General features: G+C 36.0%; 1 protein-coding gene across 4 annotated transcripts; it reads left to right on the top strand.

The window, feature by feature from the left end:
- The first annotated feature begins 1,324 nt into the window (after positions 1-1,324).
- On the top strand, positions 1,325-24,251 carry LOC114648919 (transmembrane protein 107-like). 4 transcript variants are annotated; one of them, XM_051925139.1, is made up of 7 exons: positions 1,342-1,407; positions 3,347-3,443; positions 10,395-10,526; positions 13,086-13,153; positions 16,705-16,805; positions 19,818-19,914; positions 23,876-24,251. In XM_051925139.1, the coding sequence occupies exons 3-7, from the start codon at positions 10,440-10,442 to the stop codon at positions 23,943-23,945; spliced, it is 423 nt and encodes a 140-aa protein (XP_051781099.1). In that variant the 5' UTR covers positions 1,342-1,407; positions 3,347-3,443; positions 10,395-10,439; the 3' UTR covers positions 23,946-24,251. The 4 variants fall into 4 exon arrangements, with proteins under 4 accessions (XP_028654094.2, XP_051781099.1, XP_051781100.1 ...); XM_051925140.1 differs by lacking the exon at positions 19,818-19,914 and adding an exon at positions 19,545-19,641 and having other exon boundaries at positions 1,345-1,407; positions 3,347-3,419; XM_051925138.1 differs by lacking the exon at positions 19,818-19,914 and adding an exon at positions 19,545-19,641 and having other exon boundaries at positions 1,346-1,407.
- Positions 24,252-26,157: the final 1,906 nt, after the last annotated feature.

Below are 26,157 nucleotides of genomic sequence, written 5' to 3'. Positions count from 1 at the left end.
GCAGTGACAGGGATTTGAACCGGCAACCTTCAGGATACCAGCACAGATTCTTAGCCTCAAAGCCACCACTCTGCCTCGTTATCACTGATTAAAGAACACTTCCCATAAAAGCCCTATTTCCCATTCCCCAATATCCGCAAACCCTTCCGTCTCTCCTTAGCAGCTGTGAACCCCCACTTTTCATTATGTCTCTTCACTTTCCCTTCTAGCTTTTTTTTACCAAACTCTTTTGTACCCACTGCACACTGTACTCTGATCACATTTTTCTTTATCAAAATATGCCTGGTATCCATATAAGTCATATCAAAAAAGCTTCCTTTGTGCTTCTACCATTCTCCACTAGACCCTCACCTTTCAAAATTAATTCAGAATATAAAACAACTGTGTCTTCTGCCTTTTGCAATAATCCTTACACATCAGCCCACAATTCTTGTGCCCAGCTGCAGTCACAAAACGTGTTGATTTGTCTCCACCACAGTCTGGCCTTGGACACGTCCTTGTTCTGTGACAAACCTTGTCTTAACATCCTCTCCCTCACACATAATCTCCCCCACACCATCATCCAGTTTAAGTCTTTTAAACTATTTTCCAGCCCTTTTGGCTATAGCAGTCTATATTCACACTTTAAACTGTATTGTCAAAGTAGGCCCTTCCTCCATGGTAAGCCTAACTGCCTCCTTCTGTTAACAGCACCAAACAACATCTGCACATTCTTGTACTTTATCAATTTTGCTGCATATTCATTACATGCTGTTCTCTCCGCTGCCTTTGGTGTCAAATTCAAGCACTCTATCATTAAAGCTTCACTAGTTTAACTAAATACTGCATATTCCATATCATTTAAACGTTAACATTCCTTTCGATTTTGATGTAACCATTCAATTGAGTATTTGAGCGTGTTTTTTAAGAGGACTCCTACAAGTTATGGGATTTCACATTTGCCTGTTAAGAGCGAGTATTTGATAAATGCACCAAGTACCCCTTCAACGTATCAATTGTCTTTTTTTTTCGTTGATGGAGAAATTAATAAAATCCGTACTCTCATGGCTGCCTGAAACTGCAAATTATATCACCTAAACATAACCCCCCTTGACAGGACTGGAATCTTTCTTCTCTCATGGAGGACCGGGGCAGTGCCTCTCACACTCCTTCATCTCTGTGTTTTTAATCTGTGAGATTCTTGTTAACTTGTCTCATGACAATCAGTGTTGGCTGTTACCCTCCATTGATTTCCGTTCGAGATTCATCTGAGCCACTATCTGTGAATATGCAAATACAGCCTTTTTTAATAAGATTCATGACGCCATTTTGAACACGTAAATATCGCGAGAATATAGATCTATTGAGTTGCTGTAGCAACGAGCGTTTTCTCTTCGGGACGCACGAGAGTGGGAAGTACACGAAAGAGTATGTGCTTTCTATCTTAACCATTGAGATTTTTGTGGGTTGGCTGTAAATTACAAGTTAATTAATATCATTAATATTATTTCGTTCCATATACACTTTTCAAGAGAAAGATGAAAACGATACTTTGCGGTGGGCTTTTCACCTGAGGTTTGCAACTAACATCCTCGAGGGCCGATGTGGCTGAGGGTTTTCGGTTTGGTTCTGGTCGTATCTTTCTGTTAAGTAAAGCTATTTGATTAGGTGCTGTATTCTTAGAAATTCGTAACAGTTTAAGAATACACATCTCTCCCATGTGTTTTAATGGGTAGTAATCGATTCAATCTCGGCATTAATACAGTTGTTTAATTTTAGCCCGCTTGCTTTAAAAAGTGACAGTTCTTTTATTTGTCCTATGTTATCATCGCAGCTTATTAACGGTTAAAATATAAGCACGGATGAAGTTAATGGCTAATATTGCGTTATACGTACCTTTTGCACCATGAGGAAGTTGTTTTAGTGAAATGATTATTAAAAATAAGCAAGGGGAGAAGGACCTGCGACAAAGTAAAATTGTTGGTGATTACAATTTGTTAGATTTGAGTCCGCTGTTGTTTAGCACCATTCACTGTGACTTCATGCCATTCCTAAGGGCCAGAGTGAAAGTTGCATGTCAAAAACTGCAACTTCAGATATGACAGAGAAGCAGGGCAGGGTTTTGATGCTAATGTAATGGTGAAAGATTACAGTTACAACTCCAAATTACAGTAAATAATTTAGGAGATAGGGCCCTACTTTGCGCGTCTTGAGGTTTTAACGCTGAAAGGCAAATGGGCTAACCACCATCTTTTTGACCTTTGTGGTGCCGTTTCTTTATCAATAGATCACACTGCAGTGTTTCTTGCCAGTCACTCTGATCCCCAGCTGACCACCACCCGGGGTGGAGGGGATGTTATGGGGGGTTTGGGGCGCCTAAGTACCAACATTCAAGTCTGTGGCTTTAAAAACATGAGTACTGTACATAAAGCACAACTAGAGATTGTGCTTTACAGATATGGTTAAACCATACACCTTGTACATACTTTAACACACAAGTGAGATTAAGCACATAATAAAACACAACTTCAATTTGATTAATATAAACACGTTTGTCTATTTGTCTGTCTATCTAGCATCTTGTTTACTATCTAATATACTGATTTTGCATTTTTTAATATCATGACATTTTTTAATGTTGATTCCTATTGAGTTTAAAATATTTGTTTATTGGAATTTGGAGAATACAGTACTATTAATTTTTACTTCCATACGTAATGTCATGATAATTAAATTATACAGGTTAAATGCCATTATATCAAATACCAAAGTAACAAAATTTTCAGAATAACATTTTGAGACACAGACATACATTCATACAACATAACGTTTAACATATTTCATTTTAACAATATGTAAATTTCAATATAATGTTTTTTCTACCAAAAATGGCCACCAAAGATAATAATGTGATGCAAAAGATACTTTATGCAGGCCCATACTTTCGCCTAGTCTTGGGAACCCTGCAACAGGTCGTCTCTGTATTTCTTTTAGACCAGAAAAGAAAAAAACAGTCTGTTAAAAAATTTCTGGTCTCAACCAGTCCCAGAGAGAGTGTAGGCATGACATTATTCACGTATGGCTGAATTCTGAGTCCGTGCTCCACCGAGCATCCACGTGTGTAGTTGTGTTTTGTGCTGATCTGTACTGTTCAAGTTTCATAGCACTCCTCCAAGTTTTCTTTGTGATGAACAAAAAAGAGAGAAATGGCATCAGTTTACACTGAAAAAAGTTACATCTAGTGTGTCATTTTCATTCTGTATTCAGATCTGTATTTCTATAAAAAAAAGTTATATCTGATGTCTTATTTTCAGATAAAATATTTTTTTCAGTTTAAGAAGCACATTTTTTTTTTAATTACCTACAGGTATTTTCAAGCTTGGGTCACAGAGTTGCATGAGAGGCAGGAAGTTGAGTCCAGGTTTTCAAGGAAAATACAGGTACTTTGTTACTGTATAGAGAAGGTAGGTACAGTCTCAAGACTAAATTCAAAATAGGAACTGTTAGGAATCGCGACACGGGCAATTATCCTGCTTTAACTCCCATCTTCAGATTAGAAGAACACCAGCGGCTCGGAATCACCACTGTGGCAGACCAGGAGAGTGTGAGGGAGAGCTGATGAAAGCCCTGTTTTAAATGTTCTAAACATCGTGCAACAAGTATGTTATGCTGTAAGCCTGATCCTGCATTGGACAACCATTTGCTTTGCCCCTGGTTTACTGTTGATGCATTAGAGCAGCTGCAGAGTTGTCCTTGAACAGCTGCTGTTAGAGATGGTGAATCGCCGGGGTTCCCAGTCACAATAGTATGCATATTTTCCCCCTAAATGTTACAACAAATTTCCATTATAACAAAATATTTTTATGGAGCCATGAGTTTTGTTACAACAGGATTCCACCTGTATTAGTTCTGTGTTAACCCATTGATCTGTAAAGTAATTCGTATAGACTTCAAAAACATACATAAAATAAATATATTCTCATTCCCAGTTAATCTGATTGAGCTTTGAGGACATACAGCAGCACTAGATGCAGCAGTCAATAAGGGTACCATGCTCACACTCAGCCTCTGGAGCTAATTTAAGGTCAGCAAATGACGTAATCTGCATGTATTTGGGGTTTCTAAAGAAAAATGGACTGCCTCGAGTAAACCCGAAAACTCCTACAGTCAGTGACAGAATGTAGAATTCGAACCAAGAATACGAAACTATTTTCCGTATATTTTAATTTAATATAACCTTACTTTTGTTGTAAAATCTGTGTTTTTTTGGGGGGGTCATATTTCTCGGGCAGTTTTCACCCGAGTTATGTTTTATGTAACAATGTGTGTGCCACCAGACATGGCATAATTAACTTCTTTTTTTAGCTGAAGTTTTTGCTACTTGAAAATAACCCAACCATTTGACAGGTATATACAATCAGAGGTTTTGTTCTGTCAAGAGAATTTTTTATTTCCTTGAGCAGATGGAACAGCTGGCTGAGTATGGGATATCTTGGACTTAAGATACAATTCTAATATTGTTTTAATGATTATTGAATTAAAAACAAAAATACGTTTTGAGTTCTTTCTTTCTAGTTTTGTAGTTTCAAGATAATGCTTTTGTGATTTTTGGATGAATAAATTGAAGTACTACAGCCAAAAAAATTGGCAACTGAAAAAAAAAAAATAGAATGAAATTCCTAACCTAAACACATTGTCTCTAGTATCATACTGTATCCTGTGTATTAGGTATAAAGATAGCTAATGGCTAATCATTCAAAATTATTTAGAATAATTAATCATAGGTGCAGAATAATAAAATTTATACAGCAGTTTAAATGATTTATAGTATATATAGTGCAGGAGAAAATTAGAAGCTAAAATGTCTGAAGAGTACAGTTGTCAATATTAAGTTAGATACATGACAAATAATAACGTGTCTTACAAATTAAAGAACTCTTAATCTGTCGGAGAGGTATACATATTAAGAGTTCTAAATAGTAAATACAGAAAACAGAAGGAAAAAACTTAGAAAGCTAACAGAGTTGAGGCACATGCATGGCACGGCCTCTCCTGTGATAGCAAATCACTTTACATTACATTTTTTTTCCTGTGCTGCAAATTAATTGCAAACCTTTGTGCGTATTTATATGTCAGTAATGTTTAGAAAATAGAAACATCACACCTTGTCCCATAATTCGAGATCAAAAACAGATGTGGTGTAATGTAGACGTTCAGAATTACATAATTTTTTAGTTACAACGTGTGATTTTGACACAAGAAAACACTATGATATTTTTACATTGCAATGTTGCAATTATCACCTGTGTACATGTGCATGACATGATTCCTGGAGTGCATAGCCATACCTTTTATATTGTAAAAAAAAAAAAAAAGAAAGACATTTAAATAATAAAACAAGCTAAAAGTACTAGATTAACAAAAAGGTAACAAGAATGTCGTAATAAATATTTACAAACATATCGTTCTCAAACCTGCTTAATCCAGTTCAGAGTCACAGAGAGCTGGAGCATATCCTGGCAGGAATCCCCTCCAGACAGGGCAAAAGTCCATTGCGTGGTTTACTCATGTACACATACACTCCCCACATACACTCCCAAACTTACATGGGAACAACCTCCCTTACATATCTTTGGGATATAGGAGGACAAATTAGAGTTTCTGATGAGAAATACTTACAGACAGAAGAGAAGAACATTTAAATTCCACCGCATCCAGGCGTGGATATCGAAATAAGGGCAAAGATTAGAAACACCTTGATGATTTTTCAAGTATAAAGTTATATTTTTTCTTTATTTTCTTTTGTGGATTCAAAACAATGCAGTACTACTCTATTCCATAATAAATAGTATGGAATGCATTTAAAAACAATGGGCTCCTTTGTCAGCTGCACAATTTAGTAACATTTTTGTAGATGAAAGACAAGAACATTCTAGGCAGAAAAGGCTGGCATTTAGCCTGTATTTCCTATTTAGAAATATTCTTAGAAGCCAAAACATGCATAAGATGTTTTATGGTTTGTAAATTTCATACAGTTTTAAGGGGAATATGCACAACATGTCTGAAAACTTTTACTGTTTTTACACAATTTCTCTTAAATTTGAGCCAGTTTAGTCTATGTGAATTAAACTCTATGGCTATGTGCATCTTAGTGGCAGATTTTGGCCAGTATATGATTTATCCACATTATTCATGTGCCATACCAGGACTCAACGTTCTCATACGCTTCTTCACCTTGGCCTCTAAGTTTGCCATATTGCTGCCTAACATTGTTTTTTTGACAAATGTTGGTAGCTGTAGGTATGACAAAGTGGATTATGCCCGTTTCATACATGTTATACTTAAAATTCAGCTACTTAGTTTTTGGAGGTATTATGAGTCCTAAATTGATCTGTGAAGTGTCTGTTAATAAATGATCAGAAGAAAATTTGTAGGCTTTCAAACAGAACCAGTTTTGTTTTCATGCTTTATTTGAAAGCTGATATTTTTGTAACAGTTATCTCCATATACAGTTAGGTCCATAAATATTTGGACAGAGACAATTTTTTTCTAATTTTGGTTCTGTACATTACCACGATGAATTTTAAATGAAACAACTCAGATGCAGTTGAAGTGCAGACTTTCGGCTGTAATTCAGTGGGGTGAACAAAACGATTGCATAAAAATGTGAGGCAATTAAAGCATTTTTTTAACACAATCCCTTCATTTCAGGGGCTCAAAAGTAATTGGACAAATTAAATAACTGGAAATAAAATGTTCATTTCTAATACTTGGTTGAAAACCCTTTGCTGGCAATGACAGCCTGAAGTCTTGAACTCATGTACATCACCAGATGCTGGGTTTCCTCCTTTTTAATGCTCTGCCAGGCCTTTACTGCAGCGGCTTTCAGTTGCTGTTTGTTTGTGGGCCTTTCTGTCTCAAGTTTAGTCTTCAACAAGTGAAATGCATGCTCAATTGGGTTAAGATCAGGTGACTGATTTGGCCATTCAAGAATTTTCCACTTCTTTGCTTTAATAATTTCCTGGGTTGCTTTGGCTGTATGTTTTGGGTCATTGTCCATCTGTATCATGAAACGCCGCCCAATCAATTTGACTGCATTTAGCTGGATTTGAGCAGACAGTACATCTCTGAACACCTCAGAATTCATTCGGCTGCTTCTGTCCTGTGTCACATCATCAATAAACACTAGTGTCCCAGTGCCACTGGCAGCTATGCACGCCCAAGCCATCACACTGCCTCCACCGTGTTTTACAGATGATGTGGTATGCTTTGGATAATGAGCTGTTCCACGCCTCCTCCATAATTTTTTATTGCCATCATTCTGGTAGAGGTTGATCTTGGTTTCATCTGTCCAAAGAATGTTTTTCCAGAACTGTGCTGGCTTTTTTAGATGTTCTTTAGCAAAGTCCAATCTAGCCTTTCAATTCTTGAGGTTTATGAGTGGCTTGCACCTTGCAGTGCACCCTCTGTGTTTACTTTCATGCAGTCTTCTCTTAATGGTAGACTTGGATATCGATACACCTACCCCCTGGAGAGTGTTGTTCACTTGGTTGGCTGTTGTGAAGGGGATTCTCTTCACCATGGAAATGATTCTGCGATCATTCACCACTGTTGTCTTCCGTGGACGTCCAGGTCTTTTTGCGTTGCTGAGTTCACCAGTGCTTGCTTTGTTTCTCAGGATGTACCAAACTGTAGATTTTGCCACTCGTAATATTGTAGCAATTTCTCAGATGGGTTTTTTCTGTTTTTGCAGCTTAAGGATGGCTTCTTTCACCTGCATGGAGAGCTCCTTTGACCGCATGTTGTCTGTTCACAGCAAAATCTTCCACATGCAAGCACCACACCTCAAATCAACTCCAGGCCTTTTATCTGCTTAATTGATAATGACATAACAACGGACTTGCCCACACCTGCCCATGAAATAACCTTTGAGTCAATTGTCCAATTACTTTTGAGCCCCTGAAATGAAGGGATTGTGTTAAAAAAATGCTTTAGTTGCCTCACATTTTTATACAATCGTTTTGTTTAGCCCACTGAATTAAAGCTGAGAGTCTGCACTTCAACTGCATCTGAGTTGTTTCATTTAAAATTCATTGTGGTAATGTACAGAACCAAAATTAGAAAAAAGTTGTCTCTGTCCAAATATTTATGGATCTAACTGTATATGTAACTTTCACCCTGATGGATCTTTTGCCTTTATAATGGAATTAATAGCACTACCATCAAGAACCCCGAAGATGGGCGCTATTCAGTATGTGTATATTTTCACAAAACAATGATAAAATTTCAAATTTATGGGTTCTTCTGTGTGGTGGTGGTTTTGTCTGTTTTTTTTCCCCTTTTCTTCCTCTGGATATTCCTTTTTTTCCACATCCCAACACTAGTGGCATACTGGTAAGGCACTTTGGTGATGAATTACATTCAATCAATTGTAGTGAATATGGTAAAGAGGGAGCAATAAAACCTGTTACCATAACCAGGGCTGTGGAGTCAGAGACAATTTTGGATTCCTGGAGTTGGAGTCGGTACATTTTTGCCTGTTAAATTTAAATTGTAATGAAAAAAAAATACAGCAAGTTCAAATATCCCATTTCACAAACAATAGTCATAATTAAGTGCTTCTCTGATGTAAGAATAAAGCCCAGTGCATAGTTGTGTTACTACTAGTGTGAAGTTCAGCTGAACTATTGTACAACCTGACATTCACATATTGTAATCTGGATTATGTTACGGTACTTTACAAAAAGTGTTTTCATTTTATTTCAGATATAATGTGTTTAACAAGTTAATTTGAGTGTAAACAAGTTTACTGATGTAATTGGAGGTGTGTGCTATGGCCTTATGTGTGTTCAGGGGTTCTTGTCTTTTGTTTAAACTGGCCAATACGGTAGAGAGTCGGCTTCTTAGCCAGCGAGCGCTTTGAGTAGTGAGAAAAGCGCTATATAAATGCAAAGAATTATTATTAGTAGTAGTTCTGTGGTTAAATGATGTGTATGTTGCCTTCCTTCAATCAACATGGAAAATATATTAGCATATTAAATACAGAGGAGTCAGAGTCGGGAAGTCGGAGTCAGAAGTACCGGAAACTAAGGAGTCTGAGTCGAAGGATTTATCTACCGACTCCACAGTCCTGGTCATAACAACAATGAGTACTACAAAGCTTAAATATCAAACAGTGCACTGTTGACAGCCTGTGTTGCATTGTATTGTATGGTTTTAGTATAATTTATATTAAATTGAGAATGGTATTATTTATTTGCTCATAATATTATGAAAGTAATTTATGCTCAACAGGGTGCTAGTCCTTGTTAATAAAATCTGAAAAAACATAACCACTTAGCATGTTATGTTACCTATTAATATACAAAAGCTATTTTTGTTATAACCAGTATACTAAGGGTGCTGTAAAATTTTGTTAACAAGTAATGTTGACATGAAAGTATGTTGTTTTAAATGATACATTTAGAATATGCTGAACCTTCATCAAATTTTGCCTTTGGACACATTGTATTAACACTGCCAATCAATAGACTTATCATACAGTAAAACTCTCACTTTTTTGAATTCCATAATAAATATTTTCAAATTGTTGAAAACACCTAATGATTAATGAAGGTACCAAAGAATATATGGTAACATATCATTGACAAAACAGTGTGCAGTGGTATGACATGCTATTGTAAAAAAATAAATAATAACGGTGACTACCAAATTCTTAAACCCCATCAAACTTTGTAACTTCTTTTTGCATCATTTAATAATTATTAAGCAAGTGAAAAATCAACAAGAACTGCCATTTTTCTGTCCAAGTACATTCCTTAGCGCTATAATGTCTAACATAAATGTGCCAAACAGAATATTATAAAATTTCAGGTTTTCAATGATTTATAGTTCACATGTTTTACAAACCATCAGGAGATTATTGTATATAGCTATTCATCTACCCACTTTCAGAAATTGTTTAATCTTGGGGTCAGAAGCATATAGGTAGCATCGGGAACAAGCCAGGAAGCAACCTCAGACAAAGTGCCAGACCATCATACAGCGCATCCATGGTAAATTTATTGTTCCAAATGAACAAAACATTTACATCTTCTATACTATATATATGTCCATTGAATAAAAGATAAACTATGCTTTTTTTATTAATCTTCGGCATACCTTGTCATTTTGTAAATCATATGCATCTAAAATTTTTTCTTTGCTCCATTCTAACCTACTTGCAAGTAATATTTAGACTTATTATTATCTTTAGCAGTTTTAATAAAGTTTCAAAATGCAAAGAAGCTTTATAAAGCAAGTAGCTTTCTAAATCAAATTGCAGTTCTGTTTTGGTGATGGTTATTATTTGAAGTATTGCCAATGATGATACTATAAATATTAAAATTAGGTGCTTACAGAGTGTTTCTTTTCAGCCTTCAATTGCTTCCGTGTTCTTGAACTACTGAACTCATGCGGCAATGTCGGCAATCTCCAGCCTTGTTCCAGCACGGTTTCTTACACTTATTGCTCATCTGGTCATTGTGATCACCATCTTCTGGTCTCGGGTAAGAACCAATTTGCAACACACTTGGGAAATCAATTTAACATGCATGCAGCTATTTAAAAACTTCCAATTTTATATTTTATTTATTTAGTTAACCCTTTTGTGAAAAGTAGCTTACACACTCAGAATCATTTCCACGTTCTCACATGTCTACATCTGGAGCACTGAGATGTTAAATGACTCTACTTGCTGAGCATCACACCAGGGTTGGTTGGTGTGAGCTGCTCCTTCAACATCATGGTTCACAATCTAACACTTCACCCTGTGCCATTTTGACTACAACTGTTAGAAGTTGCTTTCCGAACACCCTCTTAGGTAAGGTTACCTCCAGTTATTTTACATGATTTGAGCAGATACCAGGTTGGCCATTTGCTCAATAGGACATGATTAATATTTAATTTCTATAGAGAATATTTACCATCTTTAATTGTGTTTGTCATTCTTCATTTCCTTCATTTTCCTGCACCTCTCTTACTCCTGTCTTTTCTTTGTGTTCTCTTCAATAAATCTGATAAATCTTCATGAAAAATTAACATGTACATTTTTATACATGTTAAGTATTCCTATACATGGTAATGCTCCAAAGTAGAGAAACTAAAATTGTTTCCCAGTTAAGTGTGTCCTGGAAAGGCAAGTTTTAATTTCTGCTCACTAAAATGGCAATAGTGACCTAAATTGGAATATACTTCCTGAAAAGACTTGGGCCCCAAAACCTAACATTCTGAAACCCATGTAATCCAATTCAAGGTTGCAGACTTTCACAACAGCAGTAGATGCAAGTAGGAACTTAGATCCCTGCATCGAGTGAGTATCTCACTTTTAGAGGGTTTATGTGCCTGGAAGTAGCAGTATGTGTGGTTAGACTAGCTAGTTTTTTGTGGTCAGTTCTCCAAGAGAGTCTCCATTGTATGCAGATCCTGCACCCCTGCAGATAAACTGCAAACTAAATATTGCCCGTGTAACAGGGTACCATATCTGTAAGGGCCTTTAAAGACCAGTAAACATTACAGTTATATGTCAAGCTTCATTCTCAATCTCTGACCTTTGTTTCCAAATACAAAAGCCCTGATACAGTAAATCCCGGACATACCCATGTTTTACCTTTCTCAATATGTTCTGCTCTGTACCAAAGTAAAGAGTAAATTGGGATTTATTTTGAAGGCACGGTATAGTGTGCTCAATTTATTTTGAAAGTCTTCTGCTGTTCATTGCATCATGGTATTGTTATTGTTGTGGTTACCTATAATTATATACTGTAAATAGTTGAATAGGTATGTCACCACATCCACCACTCCCCATATATAATGAAGAATAATTCCTGTTGTCAGCACAAATATGAAAAGAGTTCTAGATAATTGAGCACAAGGCAGGAAACATCCCTTAACAGGATGCCAGCCTACCAGGTGTCCTATTCACACATACAACCACACACACAGCTTGGAACTACAAGTTAACCTAACCAGTACATCTTGGGAGATGTGGGAGTAAAACCAAGGCACATGGAGAAAAATTCATGTGGACAATGTCTCTGTGTGGAGTTTGCACAGTGACTGGCCATGGAATTTGAACCCAGGATGCTGGATGCATGAGGCAGTAGCACTACCCACCCGACTATAGCAGCAATGGAACAAAAGGAAAAATTTGGCTTTTACAGATACAGGAAAATTGAGCCATAGAAAACTATACTAAATATTATTTTCCTGTGATTATTTTGTTACTTTGGAAACAGAGCTTAAATAAAGACAAAGAAGCATTGCTCATGTCTAAACTATTTCAAAGCTTCTACAAATAGTTGGGCCTCTCCAGTCACAACATAACTGCTTAAGGTAGCAGGAGAAAGAAGCTGGTTAACCTTAAGATCATTCTGTCATTTATATACTGTATAATAAAGTTTAGTACTGTGGGTTATCATTCTCTGTTAAAGGAAATTCATATATTTAGGGTCATAGAGAAGTATATGTCCAACTAATATTGACATTCATCTTGGAGGGATTTACCTAAAATAGTTATTTCTGAGATTAATATTTTTCAGCTAAATACACATGTCAAAGGCTGATGAAACTAACAGCCAAAACAAGATATGTTAAAAATCATATCTAGTAGTGAATCTCTAATCCATTATTGCAATCCGGGAAAGGCATTGCTAACGCTTGGCCTCTTACCTACTCGTGTTGTGTATTTTAGAGTGCCGTGTGCATTTGCGCTTGTCTTAATTTGCTGCTTGGTTCTAACCTCTAATTAAGATCATCATATCTGCCTGTGCTCAAATGTGCTGTACTGCTGTTTGTCCATGTCATTGTGAGCTTTTTGTTTCTTTTCTTGAATTTATATTTATAATTATTGTTGTTATTATTAATAATAAATTCTATTATTTCTTTGATGGTCAAGGGTTGGGTCAACTCATCTTTTCACTAAGAAGGTTGTTGGTTCACATCTATACATATCCTGTCATCTGAACTTTAGCTTAACATGGCCTGTTTGTTTTTTGCTTTTCTTTTTTGGTCACACTGCTATCTAAGGTAAATATAAAATACCTTTGGTTCCTGTCCCTCTATTGCAGGAGAACAATGTATTGGCCTGCTTGCCTTTGCAATATACACAACAAGACTACAACAACAAGGATACTGAGTAAGTGCACGCCTGAATTAATTAACATGCTCTTTAGGTTCTCTCACTTGATATGCTTATACATAAAAATAATATAGTTATATTCAAACGTTTGAGCACCACTGACCAACTTACATATTATACTGACATTTGAAGTAAAAGAAAAACAAAACAAAAAAAACTTAGGAAATAAATTTTACTTGTATATTAACATTTTTCAGAAAAATGCCATTGTTTTTGTTTGTTTGCTGTAGAAGTTGTTGTATTTACTATTGTTATTTCAAATGCTTGTAATTGTGTTTACATTTTTTGATAATCAGTCTGACACAAATTTAGTAAATAAACATTATATTGCATTCAAAAAGATTTTCAAACATAGATAAGATGAAAACAACCCCTATATGAGAAATTTTGAGAAAAAAAATTGCATGGCCCACAGATAAAGTGAATGTCTGGGAAATTGAGCCCCATCTTCTGCATTATATTAACAACAATTGTCTGTCCAGGCAAATGTCCAGTAAATATCTGAGTTGCTCATATAAGAAGAACTGGGTCATGTAGACCAAGAGAAATTATATTCCTTTAACACTCCTAAAGCGTTTTACAAGTGATGTCAAGGGTATACATAGATGTACTGAGGTTAGGATATGTTTGAAAATGTGGAATATGTAAATAACAAAGGCAGAACAGAATCTAAAATATCTTGAACAATATTTACAAAGTTTAAACATTGTAAAGATTTGGTATAGCAAACAGTTTATGAAATATTACCTGTGTGCTCACCATTTATAACTTCTGACGTGGTAGAGAAAATAAAACCTTTTGTTCAAGGAAAAATGATTTTGAAAATATATCGGGTCTCCTAATGTGAAATTACTTCTTCACACAAAGCTTGCTGACAGCAGAATCAGAAAATTTATTATAAACAAGTGTCACAAAAGAAGTGGTAATTTCAGGTTCCACTGAAAAATAAAGGAAAACAATTCTAGAATTTTGTATTTTATAGAATAAATTGTGTAAATGTCTGTGAGGAACAGCAGTCATTTATTGGTAAAGGCAGATAAATGGGTTACAGTGAGAGGTGGTTTGGAATTGGCACAAAGATTGTCAAATAATGATTTACAGAAAAGAGAAAAGGACTAGTGCTACTCAAAAAAGGTAGCACAAAAATGTTTCAAAGCAGTGTCCTGTGTGTGTGTATACAGTACACACATATATAGTGTATGTGTATATATATATATATGTGTGTGTGTGTGTGTGTGCCACCCAAAAAGTTTGTGCACTTAGAGTTTTATTATATTTGACAAAGAAATAGATTGTAGTTGGTCCACTTCTTCCCTTTGCTTTTACACTGTATCTCATATGGCTTGGTAAAGGTGAAAGTGACACCTTGGAGACAGAGAAATGAGGGGAAAAAATTAAGCCACTAGATGTATAGCAGTACCTGTCATGGTATTCAAAATATGCACAATGCACCACCACACCAACCGTATTCTCCGTAGGATGCAATCCGTGTTTTAAAAACCATGACCAATTTGGCACCTTTCACTTTTGCTGTCAGATCATTCTTAGAAATACTGAAGATGCTCTTATATGTTGAAACAAAAAAGATTTAGTGAGCCAAGATCAACACTAACTTTTAAAAGTGCTTGCAAAGCTTGACAACCAGACATCGTTTTGGTTGCCAAACCTGAAAGAATGGTGGCTGGTTTTAACAGCGTTTACAGGTATTTGGATTAAGTAAGGCGCTGTGCAATTAAAGTCAGCTTAATGATGAAAATTTTAACTTAGGAATGTTTAAAACCTTTATTACCTGAACTAAATTAATTTTAGTTTGTGTTAGCTGCTACTGTATCGTATTTCAGTCGTGTTATCACAATTCCTGGTATTCCAGGTATCACCAGTAGAGCAGTTATTTTCATGCTATTCACAGATCCTTTAAAAAGTAATCAGCAAATTGATACTTGCTTTCTCATGTATTCTGTCTCTTTCAGACTTGAATCTTTTTGTGCCAAGTGAAAGATTATTTTCAAAATGGCAAGTTGCTACACTGTACATCCTTCATTTACCAAAGTGCACTGAATATGATTTCATCCTGCAATCTGATTTATAATCTCGCTTCATGTAATGCTGTGCATCAGCAACTAAAAAAAATGCTTAAACAAACCTAAATTCTCAATGGTGGCTTTAGTAAGCCATTCTCGAAACCAACAAAATAAAACATTTTCCTACTTCTGACAGTGTTCTCCCAACTTAGGAGCATAAAGCCTCCAATCATAGCAGCATAAGTAACAGGAACTCCTTAAAGGTTACAACAAATTATCAGTAAAAATGTTTAACAACGTACAATTTTACATATTTTAATAGTTTAATTATACATATATACACACTCTGTATAGAAAATGTCATGTAAGTGAAATACTATAATGCTCCTGCAAATGTTCTAATTTAAAATAAATCTCACAACAGAATGAAATTGAACAGTACTGGCAGGTTGTTTTTGTCAAAAAGAAGCATTTCATGTTTATCACCTAATAGTCCCTGCCTTTTTCGCTTCAAATAAATTAAAAACTGTATTACTAAGCAGTCTTCCTGCTCTGTACACTCTTGCATCGAGCACAATATTGAGGAAATTTCTCTTCTTGGTCTATCAGTAAACAGCAGATTGTTCACCTCTAGTCCCAAACAGCTCACGCACACACACGTGCACAGTAGTTGGTGATTACACTATTTCATTTAACTTGCTTTACCTGCATACATACTAAAAGCCTGGAATTGCAGCAGCCATTTGCACAGCATACATTGTCTTCTGATCATAAAAACAGCTATCAATTGCAAAGTTATACACTGGTCTGCTAATTATGCATTATAAGCAAAAGCCAGTAGTACTAGGGTTTTGAACTGTGTTAGCCATTATGAATGTAGTGAGAAGTCGCTAAATAGCCACTAAAAGTGGCTAAATAAAAAGATTACAATATGCAAGCTTTCGAGGCAACTCAGGCCCCTTCTTCAGACAAGATTTAATGAGAATTCTCTTAAATTGACAAAAAAAAACAGTGCATCACTAAAGTGGTTGACATTGTTGCCAACCAAAGGCCAAGAATTGGTTGCCAGTTGCCTCAGCCATTAATGTCGTTTACTGGTGAGTCACAGTAGTCGAATATTTAACGCACTGTTCATTTTAATTGTAGAGTGTGCATTCATAAGGCCTTCTGCTGAGTTTTGTCTTTCTGGGTGCTTACCCATCACGGTTGATCAAGGTACTCTGGCTGCATTAGACTCACCTTGTCTTTTTTATTCTGAAAACCAAATCAAGACATAAAAGAAAATGTTTTATCATAGTCTTCTGTGCAGTATAGTCATAGCTTTCTTTATTGCTGATAAAAGAAGAAATATGAATAAAACTCTTATAGTACCACCCTGTTTTCAGTTGTATTGCTGTAATTTGTTTTTGACTGTCCAGAAAATTTAACATGATACTGCAGTAATAATTATTCATAAACTATACTACAGGCATGTGGATGGCAAAGACTCCATTTTGAAAATTTTACTGACATATTTATGTGTTCCAGGTTGATTGTGGCCCTCTCTGTGACCCTAGGAATGTTTGCAATCGAGCTGGCTGGATTCTTTTCTGGCATATCTATGTTTAACAACAGCCAGAGTCTACTGTGTATCCTTTGAAACATATTTACTTGTACCAGCTAGTGATTCCTGCAGTGATTGTCTGAGGGGACTGCATGTGGTGATACGCTCTTAACAGAACTCTTATCTTTTTAAATATGTTTTGTTTTTTCATAATTGGAAAAATATTTGTTAATCTGGCAATTTACTGAGTAATGGAGTATATGGTCATTGCTGGTAAAGGCAGTCTAATGACTGAAGGTGCTTCTCTAATTTAAACGGGGCATAATTTTTTAGCTGAGCAAGCAGCATTTTTGGGCACAGTTCAGAATAGCCAAAGGAAGAAAGGAAACCAGAGAAATTTCAAGGTGCCAGGCCCATATGGAGAAATCTTGGACTCTAAACAGTATACAGTATATTAATGTATTCACTTAAATTTTTTTAATTATTGTATTATGAGCTTGAGCCTGTTTTATGTTGGAGAAAATGTTTCAGACACCAATATATGTCCCCTGCCGATACTGTTTATTCTCATAATGACATCCTTTCACCTTAGAAAATTCTTTCTAACAATGGATGTGGCATGTATCTCTTGGCAATGCAAAGTGCAAATTAAGTCCCTAAATTGTTCCATACATTGTATCTGATATCAAACTATCTATCCATTTTGTTGCTTCTCATTCCTAATCCTTGTCAGTAGATGTTCAGTTTCGAAGAAGTCCTAAGTTGTGCAATCTTTGTTCATTGGCCGTCAAGTCCAATCCTTGAGTTGTACACTTTAGGACAGTGGGGGCTCTGGAGAGATGCTGTGTTGAGTGTAGGTGCTGATGCCTTTCTGTGATCCGTGGCACTAGTGAATTGCTCCAATCTACTTTCACAAATGAAATACAGGCTTTCTGCATCATAGCCTACCATGTGAATCTGTTCTCCACATAAGGCTTAAGCTCTTTTGTAAAGAATGTGCAAATTTTTCCAGCTGTCTTTGATACAACTTTGTACCATTTTTTTGGATGTCCTGTCTTTGTGGTCATCTTTAGCAAATATGTCCATTTTTAAGAAGAAACCAATGGACAGTTAATATCTCAAGCCTCACAGTCATATTTGTTGACTGCAGTGGACCACAATGGATGACTTAAGGGGTCTGTGAAATACTGAATCATTATAATCTGCAGATTATGCTGCTATGTGGTTGTTTTTAGTGCAAAATAAATACTAAATCCATGTTTACTCACAATATGTATAATTAATGACTTACAGAGTCTGGCTTCATGGATTCCTGTTCTCTTCCATTCTTCTCTACAGAAGTTTAGCGACTTTTTGCTTCCCTTGCTTGTATTATTTACATTTAGGTTTACTACGATCATTTGAATTTCCTGATATGATTTCATGCAGAAGAAGTGAGTTGGTGTTGCAGAGGTTCACGCAAGCATTTGATGTGACAGCAAGTCCTCGCCCATATGCACGGCACTGCTACCATTTCAAGAACTTATACTGGTGATCTGTTTTATTGCCAGGAGCAGCTATTATATGTGTAAAAGAGGAGAATGAGGAAGTTCAAATAGCTTTTCTGAAGATAAAGCAGAAAAAATAAATTAATCGGTAATTTTGGGTCATTCAAAATGTTTCCCTGTTTTAAGACACAGGACTTTAAAATTCCCTTATGCTTATTACATGAGGCTTTTTAAATTTTCAGACATTTATGCAGCATGTTGTGTTCAAGATACAGTTTCTCAACAAAAGCTGAACTTTCCTGCATATTTCTTTAAAAAGTTAAGTGTACCAATTTTTCACGGTATCAGTCCAGGGGGGGCTAAGGTGATTCATCTGGACAGACAGAGGCACATGACAATGACAGTAGGTGCTTTTTGCATGTTATGTGAACATGCCTAGAAAAAGTAAATCGATGAGAAACATCACAGGATGTTTTCAATCCTGGTGAATTAACAGAGCTTTCTCAGTATTTGAGAAATAATGTTCAAAGCATCTTGCTTGTTCATGAAAGCTTATTGATTTCATGTAAGCATACATTTATATTGTCTGAAGAGTGTTAAATACACAATTTTTATATATTGACATACAATAACATTTTAAATATCAAACCTTCTAATTTCAATTATTCAATTGTACTACATGTATAAGTGCTCCTCTCACAAGTTCTGATTCAGAGATTTATTTAGACAATGTACCATTGTGTGTGTTATGTATCATAATTTTACATTCCCAGTTTTGCTGTGAAGACTGATGAGATTATTTGGTCTCTATTTCCAAAAATGAAAAAAAATATTTAGTTGAGATGAACTGAGTCAAAGGGTTTTTCTTATTACGTTTAACAAACTGAAATGTCAATATGATTCCAACTTTAACTTCAATAAGATGAAAAGGGGGCAAATTGCAATGTATTGCAGAATTGAAGGATTGCATTATTCAATATTTAAGGCATAAGTTGAAATATTATATCAAAACCCAGGTACCAAGATAATATTCTAATGTGGCAAGTATCAATTACAGCTTAAGCTGAGTACTATTGAAGTATAACCCACTTAGTAAGACTAGTTTAAAATTTATTCAGTGTGTAATTTTGAGATAACTGACCAGGTTATAGCCTATTAATGTATGAAAATGTGACAAGTTATAAATCGTAACTTCCTTAAGTTAAATAGTAATATTTTGATGCTGTAGCTTATTCTTATAGTATATACTGCTGGCAGTATATGCAGGTTTTATGTTCTGTCAAAACATTGTCTTCTCATGTGACTGTTACCACACCATGACAATGCATTTTAACCAGCTATTGGAGCCCATTCCAGTGCCTCGGTGGCTCTTCTCTTCTTTCTATTTGAGCAGTGGAATTGCAGTATCTACTGGTGGATATTCGCCTTCTGCAGGTTAGTGCTGCTGTGCACAGAGACAGGAAAAAACATGTTGGGGGCAGTAAAGGGTCAAGGAAGGTTGAATTGGGGAAAAAAACAAGCCAACAGCGTGATGGCTTGTTTTTATCCTGCTACTGTTTTTTTTTTCGTATTTATATCTATTATTTTTCCTGACTGGAATTCCTTGCCAGCTTTAGTTGCTCACTGCAGTGCTGCTGTCACCCTGTCCTTCTTCGTGTTTCGGAAGTGGGAGTGCTGGACGTACTGGTACATTTTTGGATTCTGCAGGTAGCTGGAAATAAGAACTAGTATTATGTCTTTTTTTATATACCTATAAAAAATATTTGCCCACTTGGAAGTTTTCACATTTTATTATTACACAACATTGAATTACAGTGGATTTAATATGGCTCTTTTTAACGGATTAACAGATATGAAAGTACAAAATAATTGATTGCATATTATTGCAAACTCACCACTGCTGCAGCCAGGTTATTTTTGAAGTCCCATAATTAGTTAGGTGTAGATCACCTGTCTGTAATCAGCAGGTTCAAGTCAACTGCATTATAAATGCTCCTGTATCTGAAGTCCAACTTGTGGGGAGTCCATATCCTAGACTAACCTACAAAATGAAGACAAAAGAACACTTGAAGCAACTGTTTGAAAAGGTGATTGAAAAGCACAATTCAGAGGATGGAGACAAGAAAATATCCAATTCTGTACAAAAGCTTAGTGACCATGCAAGAAAGTGAAAAGGGAGGGAGGCCACTAAGAGAACTATGAGAACTCTGAATAGGTTACAAGCTTCGTTGGCAGAGATTGTGTAGAGAAGAACTGTTGCCCAGGTGCTTTACCTGTCAGAGCTTTATGGGAAAGTGGAAAAGAGAAAGCTACTGGTCTCAGAAGACTTGTGTGTGTAGAGGGTAAAATGTAGCAAAATACAGGATCATTCTGGAGGAAAACTTGATGCAGTTTGAAAGAAAGCAAAGCCTTGTTTTTCAGTAAAACAACCCCAAACATACAGCCAAGGCTACACAGGGATGGCTTAAAAATAACTAATGTCTTGGAGATGGCCATATCAAAAGTGCAGATCTGAATCCATCTCTAAGAATTTGCAGCTGGACTCAAAAAAGGCTGTTCACTCATAATCCACATGACACCTGACAGAATTTGAGCAGCTTTGCAAAGAAGAATGGACAAAAATAGGTCTGTTCAAATGTGGAAATCTGATGGAGACCTGTGCACACAGACACAAGGCTGTCATGGCTGCCAAAGGTCCTCTACTAAATACTGACTTGAACGTGTGAATACTTAAGAAATCTATTATTTTGTATTCTGTGTTTGTAATTAATTCAGACTACTTTGCAGAGATCTGTTTTCCCTTTGATTTCAAAGAGCTTTTTATGTTGATTCAGTGTCAAAAAAGCCAAATGAAATTCACTGTGATTCAATGTTGCTTAATAACAAAATTTGAAAATTTCCAAGGGGGTGAATACTTTAAATACACACTATAGATAATGTTTTTTGAAACAATGGTTCAGCTATGTCTTTATACCTTGGTATAAAATAGTGTTGTTTTTTTCTGAGAGATTACAAAATAAATCTGTTTCGACTTCTCAGCTTTCTACTTTACAAATACTATGTGCTGACAAAATCATTATTGTGTAAGAATTTATATTCCTGCTAACATAATTATCAGGCTTTGAGCACTAAAAAAGTCACAAAACACAAAAAAGTTAATTATATGCAAAAGTGAACAGTATGTACTAGATGCATATCTGCACCCAAGAATGGTATTTAATATATTACTAGTTTGTAGTGATAGCAGAAACAAAATTTTAATCTCATGTTTTCAAGGAGAACGAGCATCAACTCTTGATATAACAGGACCCAAAGGTGACCAATGCTGGACAACAACAAACACGAGGTGTTTGTCATGTATGTTTTTGATACTATTACTCATGTCACATAATCCACATGTCAAAACATCCAGTCATGTGCTCACAACTTGCAAAACACATTTTTTGCTATAATATTGTTAAGTAAGTACTTCTAGAAAAATGAAAGTAGTCCACAAACGGGAAGCACCTTCACAGGGGACTCTTGTTCAAGGGGGAGTGGCGAGTATTCAATTCAAAAGTGCAATCACCTGTGAAGGGGCTTCAATTTTGTGGACTGCTTTCATTTTCTGGAGTTATTTGTTTTAGTAGTATTTTAGCAAAATATACAGGCATTGTATACATTGTGAGCATATGACTAGATCAGTTGACATGTGAAGGGCAGTGTTTCTGAGCTACTTAGTGTGCTTGCCGCTGGTTCATAAATTGCTATCTTATATAATGGTAGTTGGTTGCTAGTGAGTTACGGCTGGTCGAGTTCACTTACTAACATCAACCCCATGAGAATACACTTGCATAGGAAAACGTGGGTTGCAACACTAAAAAGTTTGAGAAACACTAGATTATGCGACACAAGATACCTTGTTCTTGGATGTTTTTGGGTCCTGTTCTTTCAGAAACATTTTGTCCATTTTCAACCAAAATGTGAGATAAAAACTTATCTCATCCATCTCTATAAACTATATGGGTGAATTGACATGTAAAAAATTGTCATTTTTGTGTGACTGTTCCTTTAAAATAATAACACAAAAGCCAAAATTAAAAGTCCCAGTATATCTGTCGTCTTTATCTTTACTATCATCTTTTTCCACTTCTGTTGGGAAGATGTGTTTGACCAATCTTCTCCATACAGCTCAGTCCCGCACCCCTTCTCTGGTCAGACTCTTTACCTTCAAGTCTTCCTTTACTTTATACATCCACCTTGCCCCTGAGTAAATATTCTATGGGCTCACAGTTCTTACATAAATTATATATCTAACAGCCAAAAGACTTGTCTATTTTATTCAAGTCCCTAACACCATAGGTATGATGCTACCTACCAGGTTTATGAGGCTAGTTTTTTTGTGATCACCTATTTATTGAGTATTTACAATATGGTCAATGAACCCACCTCAGCAGCAATGACTATGGATGGAATGAAAGTTGATCACAGGCAAAATGCATATGTAGAAATCCTAATTCACACCATGTTAATTCTGAGCAGCCCGAGTACCTAATGCATCTTTATATTCAATATATACAATATAAGTGGTCGGGCTGGTTAGTTGCTGTAGTGACAGATTATACAAATCCATTTCACCATTACTAAATAGGCTCCAGCAGCTAAGATGGAATCCTGCATTAATTAAGCAATTTGTATTTGGAAGACTAACAGTGGAGATAGGTGTCAAACGTGCGTTCAGAAAATTGATGACTATCTAGAGTATCCTTTAGTGGAGGATAAAATCCATGAAGTTATGTATAATAAGTCAGTTTCCCCTTGGAAGTTTTAACATTTTTATTATTGCACAATATTGAATCACAGTGGATTTAATATGGCTTTTTTCATGGATTAACAGATAAAGACATTATAATGTCAAATTGAAAACTGATCATTGCAAAGTGATCTAAACATATTACAAATATAAAGTACAAAATAATTGATTGCGTAAGTATTCACCCTCGTTAATGTGACTCCCATAAATGATTTGTGTTTCTTCTTCTTAAGAGTGAATGTTTTTGACTTGTTACAGAAAACCTGATGAACCAGTAGGTGTTTCCACAGTAAAATGAAAAGATAAGCATGTAAAGTCATGAATTAAGACTGACGGTTTATTCTATTTCTCCTGTCAATGAGGACTAATTGGAACAATCTCCATTCTACACCATCAAGGCCTATTTATTGACTGCTACTTTTAGAATAGCATTTCCTAATAATGATTCTCCTGTTTACTCTCATCTGTTTAGGAGTATTTAACAATTTTTGAAGTTAACAGTGACACATTATTTATTTGTAGTATAACCATTTGAAGAGAAAAAGTAGTTGCCCATCTTTCTGTATATTTCAACAAAATGTCAATTCGTTCACATTAAAAAGGATATAACATGGTTTAAAGAAGTAGCCATTTGCCTTTCTTCAGATTTTCTTTTTTTTTTTTATTTTGTTACATGCAAAAACATGTTTGTTTCTCCTACTGCAGTATGCTGCTGCAGAGCGTATCTTCCTCAGCAGGGAATTCTGAGACATCTGCGTAACATTCTTCATCTGCTTTTCACTCTCAGTGACAGAGTGATTAAAAATGCCAGCTTTGGGATGCAGACCTGTAGGTGTTGTTTCGCAGGCTTCTGTAAAATGCCTTTCTGTTTTCTAGTGCCCTCCCAGCATTAATTGAGATTGTCCTATTTATTGCGGTACTGGGAATGAAGAAGAAGCCGCTGTGAGTGCACATATGAAAAAGAAACTGATCAAACAGAAGGAAGCCTGCTTCAGCCCAGTGCAAACAATGAGGACATCTGGCTGTCTCGTCTGTCTGAGAGATGTCGTTGGCACCTCAGATCCTCCAGATGGAGCACTTCTCCTGATTGCATTCTGCAAAATTGTATTGTTACTTTATTATATACTTAATTATATTAAAATGTCCTTGTAAAGGACCATGTATATATTGTTTTATATTTTCTACTAAATGTTTTCTCCAGTATTTTTTTATAATGCACTCAGATTACCAATAAAAGTGAGATGATTTTGTGGGCTGTCTGTTTTCCTTTTTTGCCGTGTCTTTACACAATTTATGTGGCTGCAGACAGGGAGACAAAGATGCACAGTGACTAATCCTGCGCTCACCTCTGACTCATTGCTTGGGAGTTCTCAGAGAAGCAGAGCAGAGTGTTATATCTCACGTGTACTGACAACCTGGATAACTTAACCTTAATTGCCATCTTAGACTTCCTGTTTATCTGTGCTTCACATTATGTAAAGGGCACAATTTGAGATGTCTGTGCATATTTAGAAAGAAACCTGTTACTTTTTCCTGGACTACACAAAATGAGACTTGTATTTATTATTGATGCTCACGGCTAAAAGCAGGGAACGCAAATTACGTTCCACCAGGCCTGCAGAATGTTCTGGTTCATTAAAATTGAACATGTCACTTATTGTATTTGATACAATTAATGTGAAGATTTTCATCATTTTTGAATCATTCTTCATGCAGAAAAGTAATTAAATAGAACATGTTTTATAGCCTGATGAAATACTACATGGTCAGTAATACAGCACCTTTACTTAGGATAGAATCACTTTTTCTTTGCAAGGTGGAAGTTTACATCAGGAAGACAATTCATCTTTCACTGTGCTCTGGTGTTCCCATAGTGGGTGATCCAACCCAAAATACCTAATGAGCAGCACATCAGTTTCCAAAACAAAATTGTAACGAAACCTGATAATGCTTGAATCAAGTGGCTTTATTGTCCTACCACCCATACACAGTATTGCAGCATACAGTGGCACAAAAAGGTTCACAGGGAATGTCATTCCACATCTACATAAACACAGGACAAGTGAAGAACTATACTATAGCAGATAAATAAATAATAGATAAATGAGCAGATAGTGATAATTTGAAAGATAGTAGTAATAATAACAACAACATATAGTAAAACAACATTAGTAGTAAATGCCCAATACTACAGTACATATAAATAAACTACTAGGAGCAGATCTGAGGGTGGTAGGGTGGCCAAGATGTAGAACCTGTTGCAGGACTGGTTTCAGATGCTACAAAAGCTTCTGCCAGATGGAAGTGGGATAAAGCGACTCTGAATGTAACAGCTTTGTAGATGTAACGCTTAATAAAAATGCCCTTAGTGGAGGGCAGAGAGGTCCCAATGATTTTTATGCTGTTTGTAAGACCTTTGGTCAGAGACACTACAGTTCCAGAACCAGACTGTGATGCAGCCAGTCAGAACGCTCTCAATGGTGCCCCTGTAGATTGTGCTGAGAATGGGGGGAGGTAGGCTTGCTTTTTTCAGCCAACAAAGGAAGTGGAGATGTTGCAAAGTTTTGGCTAAGGATGTGGTGTTAAATGACCAAATAATGTCAGCTGCCAGGTGCACACCAAGGAATTTGATGCTGTTGACCAATTCCACTGCAGTGCCCTTGGTATGCAGTGGGGTACGGACAGCATGGGACTTGTTAAAGTCAACAGTCCTCTCTTTCATCTTGGGGACAAATCATATAATTCTGGAGAGGTTAGAGTAGCGGAAACTGAAAATTGTTTAATTCAATTCAGTTCATCTTTATATTTTCCTGGTGTATCTTCTTTAGTTACCTGCCTTAGTGCAGGTCTTTTCATTCCCAGTTTCTCCATTGTATTCTGCTCTTTTCATTTCTTGGTATGTTTTACCTTCTTTCAGATATTATAACATGTCCTGCCTTGGCCTTTCCCCCAGTTTACCCTCCAACACTTACTACTGATAATTCTTCTCACTTTTATAACATGCTCTTTTCTTCACCAATCCTTATCAGCACTTTTTTTATTAGATAATTTATTCAGCCAACTAATCTTTTCCATTCTTTTCCAAAGCGACTCTTCAGATACTTCCAAGTTTATTTATATATATATATATATATTTGTGTGTGTGTGTGTGTTAAATA

The sequence above is a fragment of the Erpetoichthys calabaricus genome, chromosome 3 (assembly GCF_900747795.2).
Source record: "Erpetoichthys calabaricus chromosome 3, fErpCal1.3, whole genome shotgun sequence".
In the NCBI taxonomy this organism is placed as follows: domain Eukaryota; kingdom Metazoa; phylum Chordata; class Cladistia; order Polypteriformes; family Polypteridae; genus Erpetoichthys; species Erpetoichthys calabaricus.
This window is presented reverse-complemented; position numbering and strand designations above follow the sequence as displayed.